The sequence below is a fragment of the Apodemus sylvaticus genome, chromosome 7 (genome assembly GCF_947179515.1).
Source record: "Apodemus sylvaticus chromosome 7, mApoSyl1.1, whole genome shotgun sequence".
Taxonomy (NCBI): domain Eukaryota; kingdom Metazoa; phylum Chordata; class Mammalia; order Rodentia; family Muridae; genus Apodemus; species Apodemus sylvaticus.
This window is the reverse complement of record NC_067478.1, coordinates 24,343,516-24,356,262: the sequence shown is the minus strand read 5'-3', so window position 1 is coordinate 24,356,262 and position 12,747 is coordinate 24,343,516. Positions and strand designations below refer to the sequence as shown.

General features: G+C 45.4%; 1 protein-coding gene across 5 annotated transcripts in view; it reads right to left on the bottom strand.

Moving 5' to 3' along the window:
- Armc8 (armadillo repeat containing 8) overlaps window positions 1–12,747 on the bottom strand; it is an 89,846-nt gene that overhangs the window by 2,692 nt on the left and 74,407 nt on the right. For 4 of the 5 annotated variants that reach the window (XM_052187552.1, XM_052187554.1, XM_052187555.1 and 1 more), the window contains 3 exons: window positions 8,304–8,399; window positions 4,401–4,473; window positions 3,496–3,589 (listed from right to left, as the gene is read on the bottom strand). In XM_052187552.1, coding sequence (XP_052043512.1) covers window positions 3,496–3,589; window positions 4,401–4,473; window positions 8,304–8,399 — 263 coding nt within the window. The remainder of the gene's footprint in view (window positions 1–3,495; window positions 3,590–4,400; window positions 4,474–8,303; window positions 8,400–12,747) is intronic. The other variant, XM_052187553.1, reaches the window with a different exon arrangement.

The following is a 12,747-nucleotide window of genomic DNA, read 5'->3' as shown; positions in this document are numbered from 1 at the left end:
TGACGGAAGCAAAGGTGCTGAGGCACATGAAAGGGGCCTCGAGCTGGGGTCAAGCTGCCTTCTGGTTCAAACACCTCAGAACCATGAAGGAAGGCTACAGTTTGGCAAACTATAAACATATAACCATGGAGTTCGGCTTTAGAAATGGTCTCTCTGCCTAGCTCATAGAAAGGAAAGGCTAAAACTGGTAGGTGCTATTAGCTGATGAAAGCGGTCCTAAGGAAACAAGGCCAATGGTAAATTAGACTCAATTACAGTGCTTCCGGGAAGCCAAGGGTGGATATAGTCTTAGAGGGTTTTGGTTGTTTTTCTGTGTGTGCTTGATGCAGAGGCTCACTCTCTCAAATCTATGCTGGCCTAGAACTCATTATGTAGCCTGTGGCCATGAACTTGCAACGACCCTCCTGCTCCTGCTCCCTCAGTGCAGGGACTGCATGGTGGGCTGCCCAACCTGGCCTTTACCCATAGTCTTTGAAGCAGAGCCCAAGAATTACCCTGTTTAGCTGACAAGACTATTTTGTCATGTCATTATATACACACAGGACATTTTAATCAAAATTCTGTGTTAGTCTTTAAAATTAACAATTGAGCTCCTATGCTAGCACTAAAGAGGTGGAGGTAGTAGGAGGATCATTAGTCCCTGGCCAGCCTGGGCTACAGGGTGAAAACACTATACTCCCACCTAAATAACCAGGGAACCTGAAGATTCAATTGTTAGGTCTTTCTAGATCTAGTGTGCTGTTTGATTATCTGAGGCTCCGGAGTACATGCTTACTGTGTTTATACTTCCTGTTCCCTAACAAGTCTTTCAGACTGGTGGCTTCAGAGGACCAAAAGGCCGAGTAGCTCCTTATTTCTTCTTCTTCTTCCCTGAGGCAGGGTCTTGCCACGTAAGTCAGTGTGCACTGCAGCCGAAGCTGGCCACAAGCCCCTGATCCTCTTGTCAGCCTCCTGGGTGCCGAGAGCACAGGTGAGCACCCCACACCCAGACAGCTCCCGTTTTTTTTATTGGGGTTTGTGTGCTAAGTACCAAAAACTTAATGTGCCATGTAAGTTTAGAGAAACAGTACCAGCTTGGCCTAAAGAAATCCAGGCTAGACCCTAGGCCATTCTCTGTATGTTGATGAGGCCTTTCCTTGTACTCTGGACTTCCTAGGGACAAAATTCATTAGAGCTGTTTCCTATTTCCACCAAATCTGAGCAAAAGTCCCAATCAGCAGTCTAGCGTTCAGTAAGGAAAGAAGGGCTGAGTCCACATCTCAGCGGGTAGCCATGGAGGGCAGACAGAGGCTCCCGCCTGCAGTGTGGCTCGCTGCTGTTTGCCTTTGGTCCACAGCTCAGCTGATGGGCACCTGGAGCTACAAATCTCATCTTCTATAACCTATGGGACAATAAGCTTCAGGAGGAAGCCCTGCTTGCTCGGTATGCTTAGGAAGTCTAGAAGAGCAAATCATTAGACAACCTGACACCTGAGACAGAGGGAGAGGGTTCTTCAGCTACTACAGGAGCAGAGAAGGCGCTGGCATGGGCGCTGAGGAGACACGGCTTCTTAGAATGGGGAATTCTGAAGGGAGACTAGCTGCCTCTGGGCATTTCTGCCCTTGCTCTCAGAAGTGCAACATGCCTGCTGACCCCACTAGCTGCCCCTTCTGCTCTCTTGCTGGAAGTTTTCTCATCTGCCTTAAATCTTGAGGGTCCTAAATCTTAGTTATTAGCGCTTTTCTCTCATTTGGACTCTTCCTCAATGACTTTCTACAGCTATGGCTTGGAATACGATTCAAATCTACATCCCAGTCACATTTTTCTGAGTCCTTGTATATCAAATAATCACCTAGAGTTAGCATGTCCAAACAAGAATTCAATTCTGTCCACCCTAACCTAATTTCCTTCATCGTAAACCTAAATCCACATCATCTTAGTAAGCATACTGCTCTCTACCAGCTGTTCAGGATTAAACCGGGGACCTTCCCTTCTCTTGTTCTAAGTTGCCATATTAAGTGTGTGAACAATTCCTGCAGACTGACGTCTGTCTCCTTTGCTCAAAGCTATCTAACAACTTCCCTTCAGAACCCTGAACTAAAAAGTCAACGTCCTTATAAGAGCCTTACAAAGAGTCTACAAAACTCTCTGAGGTCTGCTGAGGGCTGGCACCTGCCCCCAGGATCTTGCCCCTTCATTACCTTTCTCCAGTTCTACTGCTCTTGTTGTGTATCCTTCAGCATATGAAATTCACCCCGTACCTCAGGGTCTTTGAACTGGATTCCCTGTGTGCAACAGTCACCCTCTAAACTCTGTAGAGAGGACTCTCTCATTCCAACCAAGCCCATGATAAGCTGACACATCCACTGAAAGGCCTTTTCCTGACTATACAACATGAAAGAAATGCTTTTCATTCTTTGTCACACCTGCCATCACCTAATATATAACTATGTTTAGTGTCTGACTCAGGATCTGAGTTGTGTGTGAGCAAGGACTTAAGCCATTCACCTTTTTATAATCAATGCTGGGAACAGTGGAGTTACTAGAGTAGAGAGTGAAAAAATAAAGTGAAAATACTGAAGAATGGAGACAGGCGCGCGGGGGCGAGGGGGGGAGGAGGCGGCAGGGAACTAGGATGGCGCATCACACAGGACAGAATGCGTTAACACCTTGAAGCAGGCACTGTGAGCAAGTGCCTACGACAGGGGATGGGCACGAGGCAGGCTGCCGTGTGAAAGGCAGAGCTACACCATGAAGGCAAGAGGGAGTCTGAGTGATCTCAACACGTAGAGTATGCTCCCTGCTCTTAGTCTTAGAAGCAAGCAAGACTAGGAAGGCTGTCGTAAGATAGTATAGGAAAAGCATCTCTTGGTGGGCGAGGGTTTGGCTTGTGGGGTGGGGGTGGGGGCTATCCTGAGGTTGGCTGGATCTCTGACTCTACCTCTTGCCTCTCCCAAGGCTCCCTTTTACAATGGCCCACGGCAGAGCTCAGTGAGACTGAGCCACTAGTCTCCACTAGTCTCAGTGCTTCCCTAAGATGCCACATGCATTGCTATTTTAATGGTCAAGGGAATACACAGGAGCAACCTCCGGACGCTCCTCATAACCACTAAGATGGCTCAAACTAATATTCACTCAGAATAAGATGAGTACTCACATCTCAGATGTCACAGCTGCACTAGCGAGATGACAGTAGGCAGCTGCTTGATGACAAGTGTCATGTGAGTTTGACCACCATCTCTACATCCACATGACGGAGGATGAGAACCAAGCAAGCTGTCTTCTGACCTCTACACATGTGGCATGTTGCACGTGCACCCACCCATTCCATACATAGAATAAGTAAATGTAAAAAAAAAAAAAATCAAATATCACAGCTGGTTCACACAGTTACAAATGAAGCACAACAATCTAAGCATTTTAAAGGCTGGCCGCATGGGTTACTAAGACAGTGCAAACCGTTCACCGCAGAACGGAGGGTGGCCTGGAGCCAGGCCCTTTTATGTGGATACTCACTTGTCACAGAGGTTTGAGTCTGCCGACTGACTCAGTTTGTGTAGAATATCTACAATCCCCATGTCTCGTAATTTATCCTGGCGTTCCTGTGAACCTAAAACATTGACACTACTAGATTACTGGGCCCATGATGCAGGACACTGTTTGCCTCTAGCTTTAGGAGAATCATTGGTGCCAACCCTCCTGTCCCTACTGTCCCCCACATGGCTAGACTCCTTCAAGCCTGACGCCTCCTAACTAGCCTCTGCCCCTTGAACCCTCCCCTGGGTTCTGCTGATAGGTTAGTTCTTGCTCGGACTAGGAATCAAGGTTACATTCTTTGAAATTCAAGAACCTTTGTTCTTGAAACTCTGAGTCACTAGGCTCTGTCAATCTTTAAGGACAAACCACAGTCTCTGGCAGGGCACACTTCTTATTTTGTGTTTTCCACTCCTTGGTCCTCACAGTACTTGCTGCCTCTGTGATATCAATGTGACGTTTCTAATTTCATACTGCTTTGTTTCATCTTCCAATTAGATGACTAGCCTTCCAATTAGATGAAGCCTGGTTTTGAAGTCTTGAGGTGCATGCAAGTCTTGGTATCAAGGCCTGTGGGTTAAATCTGGTTTTGTTTCCTTCCACTTTGTCCTGTAATGTTCTCAATGAAAAATACATGAATCTCCCTGGACTTTCTTTCCTGTTGAATAGCCTAGCGGCTGAATGGTCTAGTGAATCATGCATGTATCGCCCCCTCTAGCCCCAGGGGCCTGGTATAGGCAGACTGATTCTTACAGCAAGGTAACTCTGTAATACTGGGACCCAGCTAGTCTAAGTGTGCACGGTACACTCCAAAGGCACTTCTGCTTTCCCTATGTAAAAATGTTGGTCCAAAATTTTCTTTGGAACAAACCTCACCAATATCTTACCTTCTTCTTCATTCCATATTAGGTTTGATATACAAAACATGGCAGCAAGCTGCAGTTTGACATGTGAATGACCCTATTGACATAGAAAAGGAATAAAAATCAAACTGGGGTATCTCAGTGCACATCATGTTGTTTGTGACATACTACAGGTATTTCCAAGAGCCTATAGTTCGGAACCAGAAGCCACAAACCTAAGGAGCTATAAAGTTAACATTAAAGAGAGTCAAGGTCAGGTTAACAGCAATCAGGAATGGTGGAAAACCTGCCCAATAAGAGTGTAACCCTTGCCAAAAGACAATAAAAATAAAAAATAAAAAAAAATGATGCAATGGCCAAACAAAATGAATCTTGAGGCCATGGGGTTCAGTCTGCACTTTTAACACATGTTCCCTGAAACAAAGGTCCCTAACAGCTCACGTTGTCAACCAGCTGTGCACTCTCAGGCCCTGGCGGTGATGAACTGGGCACCTGACAGCTCTGTGCTTTGACTGGCCTGTGTTCTCAGTCCCTGGCACCGGTGAGCTGGGCACCTAACATGCCACATTTTCGGTCTCTGGCAGATGACTGGATGTGGACTTCCTATTTGTTCTTCAGCTACTACCTTGCTCAAGTAGTCCAACAATTCTTCCAGGTTAGGAAAGGAAGCTATGGTCGGGAGGCTCATGAACGACCAGCTTTGAGCACAATCTATAAGTAGTTTACTCTCCTGATACTTCTGAAAATAAGAATGATAGAATGCTTTTGGCTTCTGGAATAATGAAATTAGTCTTTTTTCTATAAGAACATCCCCAAGGACTAGATCAAATTGCGACCTGACTTCTCAAATGTCACAAGTATGACTAAGGAGCCTTATACTCTAACACATGAGTCTCACTTATTTTCCAGAAAGTACTGCAAGAGATTCTTCTGGCTAAGCTGGATTGCTTATCCCTGTAGAATGCTTTCTTATAAATGAAAGATGACTCAGTAACAGTAAGTAACCTTTAGATTACTTCCCTGCTTGCCCAGTTTAAAGGTTTTAAGTGAAGGCTGGGGAGATGGTTAAGCAGTTAAGAGCGTTTGCTGTCTTCCAGAGGACCCAGGTTTGATTCCAGCACCCACATGGCAGCTCATAGCTGCCTATAACCTCAGTTCTAGGGGATCCAATGTCCTCTTCCGACCTGTATGGGCACCAGGCACATATGTGGTAATATATATATATATATTCACACACACACAATCACACACATAAAATTAAATAAAGAAATAAATTAAAAACTGAAGCCTTTAAATAATTAATGTGCATCCAAAAGAAGTGCATGAGGAGCTCAAGGCTTTCTGGCTTTCTGGCAGACTTATCCCTGCAGGCAGGACAACACACACACAGAGACAAGACAAAGGACTGGGTGTGGCTTCTCGACTAGAAGTTTTTGGTGAGTGACTCTTCTTTTGCCATCAATGATTTTAAAGAAATATTCAGTTTGTGCACATAAGCCAAAAGAGAATAAAGCCTGTCTGTCATCTGCGCCCAGCGTCAGAGTGAGGGAGTAAACTGAGCCAATGAGTATTTACTACTGAGAATGAATCTGTCCTTGGTCTCTAGTGAGGGAAGCTGGAGGGAAGGTGCTTAACATCTGAGCGCACAGGAAGATCTATTTGACCACGGCAACATTTAAATAGAGGCTTTCAAAAAGGAAGGAGCTAGATGTATGAAAGTCATGGGGCTGTGACCTCCATAAAGAAAACTTCCGGAGGGGTTCTGATGACGCAGTCTGGAAACAGTCTACTCTGGCAGGACTTCTGGAAAGAAGGATGATAGAGCGCCAGAGCTTCTGCCCTTGTAAGCTAGACTAGGGACGTTTCCACTGCATTCAGAGGGAGCTCCTGAAGGATTTACAAGGCACGAGGTTTGAGCCACAGTTTTAGAGGATTGTTTTGGTTGAGGGAATTGGAGTGAAGTTCTGGGAGGCCGCCGCAGTCAGACAGGCCATCAGACAGGAGTCGTGTCAGCATGGACTCCGTTCGGGGTGGGGCAATAGGAAGATGTAAACAGATTCAAAACCAGTTTTTGAAAGAGGGTTCCCAAGACTTGCTGATAATTTAGACAAATGTGTGGACAGGACTGGAAAAAAAAATCGACCCTGATTTGATTTGAGCACTGGAGTAGATGAGAGACACTGACTTATACCACACAACCCCAACAGGCTGTTGGACAGCATGAGAAGATGCTGAGTGGGCAGGAGGGTACCAAAGTCCAGAGTCCTGAAGGGCAGTCCAGGGTTCCGACACACCTTTTAAAATAACTTGCAGAGATGGAAAACAAACGATGGCATAGATGAGAGTCTGCTGGGCCTGTGGTTTTCCTCCAAAACCTCCATTCTTAAATGTAAGAACAACTTTAAAAATATCTGGCTAATTCCTTGTATCCTAGCTTTTTATTAGACCCTTGGGAGGACAAGGATAAGGAAGGCTTGAGAGCTCCGTAGGAGGCTCTACTGTGAGGCCAAAGCTGCAGACCAGCAGTGTGGGAGCGCTCACCCTCACTGGAGTAGGTGCAGCTGAGGGAGTGAGGAGGTCGGGGCCAGAGTAAGCAGGTTAGAGCAATATGCAGAGGATACTTTTGGGAAAAGGGGCTTTGAATAGCAGTGGGAAAACTATGGCTATCCAGATGACTCAGTGAGCAGAAGAGTAGGAGACAGGCTCCGTCCTTCCAGTGCTGCGGACTGAGTCCAGGGGCATGTGCACTGGAGATGTTGTACCACTAAGGAAACTTCTAAAAGACAGAAGATGCTATGTGGTAATGAAAAGAAAAGAAAAGGGCATTGCCAGTTCAAGTTATAGGTTTTTACACAACAAACACTGATTAGGTATTTGGGCCAGGTACCGTAAGGATAGAGACAGACTGTGCACATAACGCGGTGCTCGCTTTGACTGAGACAACAGATGCACATAGACACGTCACTAAACTGACTAAACTGCTCTAGAGAGAACAATGTTATAACAGCTCACACGAGAAGCCCCCAGAGATGAAGTACCAGTTCAGCTGGGATCTGAGGGGTGAGGAGTGGGGCAAAGAAGTATCCCTGGTGGAGAAGTCAGAACACATAAAGGACCAGAGGCAGGAAAGAATGTGGTTTCATTTAGGAGCTAGAATGCAGCCACAAAACAGATCAGTGGGACTGTGAGTGGGCCACACAATATTTACAACACCAAGAATTTGACTCAAAGGAGCTAGGGTGTGGGGGCATGTGATTTTGTCTTCTGTTCTTTTAGTACACCTAACAGTAAGATAAAAAAAGAGATAGGGACTGCAGGGTTAAGCATAAGACCAAGGAGAAAGTAGGACCTTATTCAGAGAAACTTACTAGACAATCAGTGAAGGACACAAGACAGGGTTTGTAAACACGAGTCATGCAGCTTGGTTCTGTGACTTATTGGCTATGGGATGCCCAGCAAAGAGAAGGCAGCTTTGTTAGAGGGGGCATGGGGCAATGTCCCTCATAGTTAGAATGCTGTTGTCAAAATGGACAAAATGGAAAAAGATGGGGGTGTTTAGCATTAGATGAGGGTGACAGTGACAGAGCAGTAGGTAGCAGGCTGTACTTGGAAGCAAGCACGTCAAGGAAGCAAGGAACCAGGAGGCTAGAGAGCTTACCAGCACAGGGCTCAAAGACCTGAAGGAGACAGGGCTGAGGAGAACCAAGGACTCAAATCTCAGTCAGAGGGAGGCAGAGGGCAGAAGACCCGGACAGGAGCTGGCGGGAGCGCTAACAGCACTGGCGGCCTGTTTCTAGGTGCTGGGCTTGCTCTGTACTTTCGTGTACAACCTCTGACTTTGTTACAAACTTCTTTCTGCAGTTTGTTTGAGCAACAGTGCTACAGTCCTTGTCCTGGAGTTCTACAGAAGGAGGGCCTGAGGCTTACCATGTAATATTTGATTTTCTGCAGGATGTCATCATTGGTCATGATAAGCTCTTTTGCTGTTGTCCCATCTGCAATGTTGGCTAGGATGCACAGTGTCTGGAAAAGAACAAAGAGTCAGTGATTACAAAAGCTCCCTCCAGGCCACAGATGGCTCAGTGGCTAAGAACATGTGCTGCTCCTGCAGAAGACCCAAGGCTGGTTCCCAGGGTCCACGTGGTGGCTCAGAACAACCTTTAACTCCAGTTGCAGGGGATATGATACCCTCTTGTGACCTCTGTGGGCACCAAGCACACATGTAGCATGTATATACATACACGTTCAGGCAAAACACTCATACACGTAAACTAATATTTAAAAAGAAAGCCCCCAGATCATGGGAAATCTCTCATCAGAAAGCACACAGCTTTTCATGAGTTCTATCTATCAATGTCCTGATTCTCATCTCCTGTCATTACTGCCAAACAAAGTAACCACATCCAAGAAAAGTGTACTTTATGCAAATAAGCACTCAAACACTTCCATGGTTTCTCGCTGGGCTTTAAGCCATAGCCATGTAAACGCGTTGGGCCATCACATTAATGCTATTGACAAGCATACATAAGAGCCTGGGTTGGTCCCTGGCCCTGCCAAATTCCTACTACAAAGACAATAAACTTAGAAACTCATTTCTAAGAAAATCCTGTGACTGATCACAGCTTTCTTCGAAGATGCATCCTCTTTGCTGGAAGCTTCCTAGGAGCTGCAACTCCCCTCCTTCCCTAGGTCTCCATCTGCATCATGACTGAACCTGTCTACATGCCACATTAGCTATTACAATTAGAAGATGTTGATGGTTTTTGAGGGACAGAAAAAAGCAATATGTATGGGTAAAGGATCCTGGTCTAGGTTGGCCTGATGAAGAAACTGGAGGGTCTCTATGCCAGCTGGTGGGACAGTAGATTTTGACAGGGCACTGGCAACTGGAGATTCTGCTCAGTAGAGGAGACCATGCTTACCAGATGCTCCCTTTTCTGCAGCCAGGATTAAGGTAAAAGTAAAGGTAAAGGGACTTTGGCAGGGAAATCAACACAGTGCCAGATGGAGCCCAGCACAGAGTCATCTTCTGCAGGGCATCCGGGGGACATGGGAATAAGATACCCTGACTTTGACACTGTTACATAAACAACTGTATTTCACTGAAGCAAAAGGGAAGCAAGAAAAGTAAAGTTGCTGAGTACTATGAAGGCCAGGGGAGCTTCTGGTAGGAAGCAACACGATCCTGAAACAGAGGCATGGAAGCCAGCTGAGGACCGGGCGCAGACTTAGCTTCTTCCAGCCTAGGACTTTTCCTTTATATGACTTAAAGGATGTAAGCTAAGGAAGAAATGGATTTCTTACTGAGGCCCAAGACCTCAAATGTCTCGAGGGGTCTGTGACTTTATTTCCCTTTGATTAACACACAGCTGTAACTAGCTTAACACATAGCTGTAACACAGTTGTAGCCGTAACAGCTGTAACTAGGGAGTAAGATATGAAGTACAAACCAAAGAAGGCCTCTGGGGTCCGAGAGAGAAAACACAGCTTCTATAATTCAAGGCTCAAGCAGGAAGTAGGGAAACATTCAGTCCTGGGCAGCTGGATCATGATGACCTGTGACAGTGATGGCTTGAGGAAGATGTGCTGCTGTGTGACAGATCATCACACAGCTCCCTAAGAAGAGCAGGGGCCATGGATTTGTACTTGACTGGAGCGTTTATGTGCCAGGCTGATGTAAGTGGATGTGGCACGGTGCATATGTGAAGGGCAGAGGACAAATGAGTGAGGTCAGGTCTCCTTCTACCTTCATGTGGATTCTGGAGAACAATTCAGGCTGCCAGAATTGTGAGGCAAACACCTTTCCCCTCTCAACACTCTCAGCAGCCTTCTGCTGGTGTGCTACATGTGTGTTTACTGCAGAGCTTCTCTATGTATCCCAGACTGACCTTGAACGTGCAGCAATATTCCTGCCTCAATGTTCCACGCGTTGAAATTAGGGGCATTTTATTTAACTCACAGGGTAATGGGAAAGGGACTGAAAGCAACTGATTTCAAGGGATTCAAGTTCAGAATTGTGGAGCACTGGTTGTTCTGCCCATATTCTGATCTCAGTTCAACAAGAGGAGAGGGTTATCACAGGTAACGAGTGAGCATCCAATCCTTCTTTTGTCTTCTCCTACCTGTATCTTCACATGTGGACCCCAGACGCACTAATGTGGGCACACTGGCATTGCGTGTGGAAACATATGCCTTCCTTTACTTCAGCTCTTCCTTTGTTGTGCTGATTATAAAATGATTTCACAAGCCATATAAAGTGAACTCCAAGGTGTTGGTGAGACAATCCTCCCTCAACAGGCATCACTAGAATTCACTAGGACAAAACCAAGGCCAAGAGCAAGGCCAAGAGCAAGGCCAAGCAGCATGTGGAGAGATGAGGCCTGGAGGAAGCAGGGAGGAGGCAGAATACCCAGGAACCACAGGTTCGATCCTGTGTCTTGTGTCTCCATGTCTCCTCAGAAAGTCTCAGACTGAGCTGGCCAGAGCAGCCTAATAGGAAATCATGAAAATTACTGAGTATAAACGAGAATTCTAAAAGGTCAAATCTTTTTGGGGAAAGGAAGAAACATAAACATGTTAAGCCTCACTATGGAAGAACTATCCTTCTCTCACATACTCAAGAATATAAAAAAAATTGTAGAAGACTCCTTCAGTAAGACAGATGAGTAACTGATTTTTTTTGAGCACCAAAATACATCTATGTGCCTCAAACAACAACAACAACAAAAACAAAAACAAAAAACCTTACTATAAATATTTTTATAGACATAAGAAAACCAAAGACATTCAGTTAGTTCTTGGACTAAGCCAACGCAGGATATGAACTAGGCAGCGGAATGATAAAAGCGACTCATACAGAAACATGCATGCACATATTAGTGTTTGCATAATCCACCAGTACCAACAACTGAAAATCACTAAAATAAAGCCGATATTGACAAACTGTGGCCTATGAGCCAATCCGCCGCCTGGTCTACTTGAATATGGAGTTCTGTTGAAGTGCAGCCACGCATCCCTCCTGGCAGTGGCTGTTAGGGGCAGCAGCACCAGTAAAGAGCTTTTCAACACCTGCAGAAAAACTGACTGAAAAAAAAATTACAGTATCTTCTCATTGGTAGTCAATACACTATGAAAAAACTTTTTTTAATAAAGAGGGTCTATCAAAAGTCTACACCTATCATACTCAGTGGTGAAAGACAATATTTTCTTCAAATACTGAGAACAAGAGATGTCTATTTCTATCCATTCCCTCTGAGAGCAGTTACTATAAAGAATGCAGAGCCCTGCAAAAATGAGAAAGTCCTATCCTGCCCTTTACAGAAAGTTTACCAACTTTGAAATAGAGGACAGAAAAATAGTAAAAATGCAACTGAAGACAATCTTTGAAAAGATCAATTAAAGTGCTCCCATTAGGCTGCAAAATAGGTATGACAACACACGGAACGAGAGAGGAGGTGGTGTCCACCATTTAGTCCCAGTACTTGGGAAACCAAGGCAGGAAGAATGCCCAGAGTTTGAGGCCACTCGGGGCTACAAAGGGAGTTCTGGCCTACACTACATTAAGAGTGCCTCACCCTTTCCTTAAACAGGAGGGCAACACTGTAGAACACTGCTTACTTATAAAGGTAATAACAGGAAATGATAATCAATTAGATCTCCTTGAGGGACTTATGATGTCATATTTTACTCAAGAAGAAACTGCCTTGAATAGTTCTCCTCTTGTTAAAGAAATTGGATTTTGAGTTAAACCCTTCTACAGAAGAAAGATTAGACTCCAGGGTCCTCACTGGAACAGTCTGCCACGACTGAGGACAGACAATAGTTTTAGCTCACCAGAATCTTGTGGGAAGCTGGAGACACCACTCTACACCTTCCCCGAGCCTGCAGGGCCTGGGTTTGCGTTCTTCTCACGGTTGTCTTTTAAGTCACTGCGTGAGTGGAACCCTTGACATGCTAGGTCTTCAACCTAGTTTCTTTCACATGGTTCAATGCACCTAAGATTCATTTGCCATAATCCAGTGCCCTGTTGGTTGGGAGTGATATGAATGGACAAACATCTTCTTCCTAATAAAAGGTCAAGAGCAGGGTGGGAGGGTGGGGGGGGGTGGAGGGGCCTGTTCGCTACCTTGACTGCAGTGGCAGTAGCTTCATGGGGATATGCACCTGTGACAAGTCACGCAGCTTAATGAATGGCCCAACAAAAGTAACTTACTAGACACTTTTGAGGAGGACTGAAGTTCCAAATAACAACTAAGGTTAAAGCCCTTATTCAGACCTAATTCTGGGTCATCTCCAAATTCTGAGAGTGTCCATATCTATACTAGTGTTCTGGAAAAGCACACAGTAGTTGGTCATTTTGCCCTTATCTAAA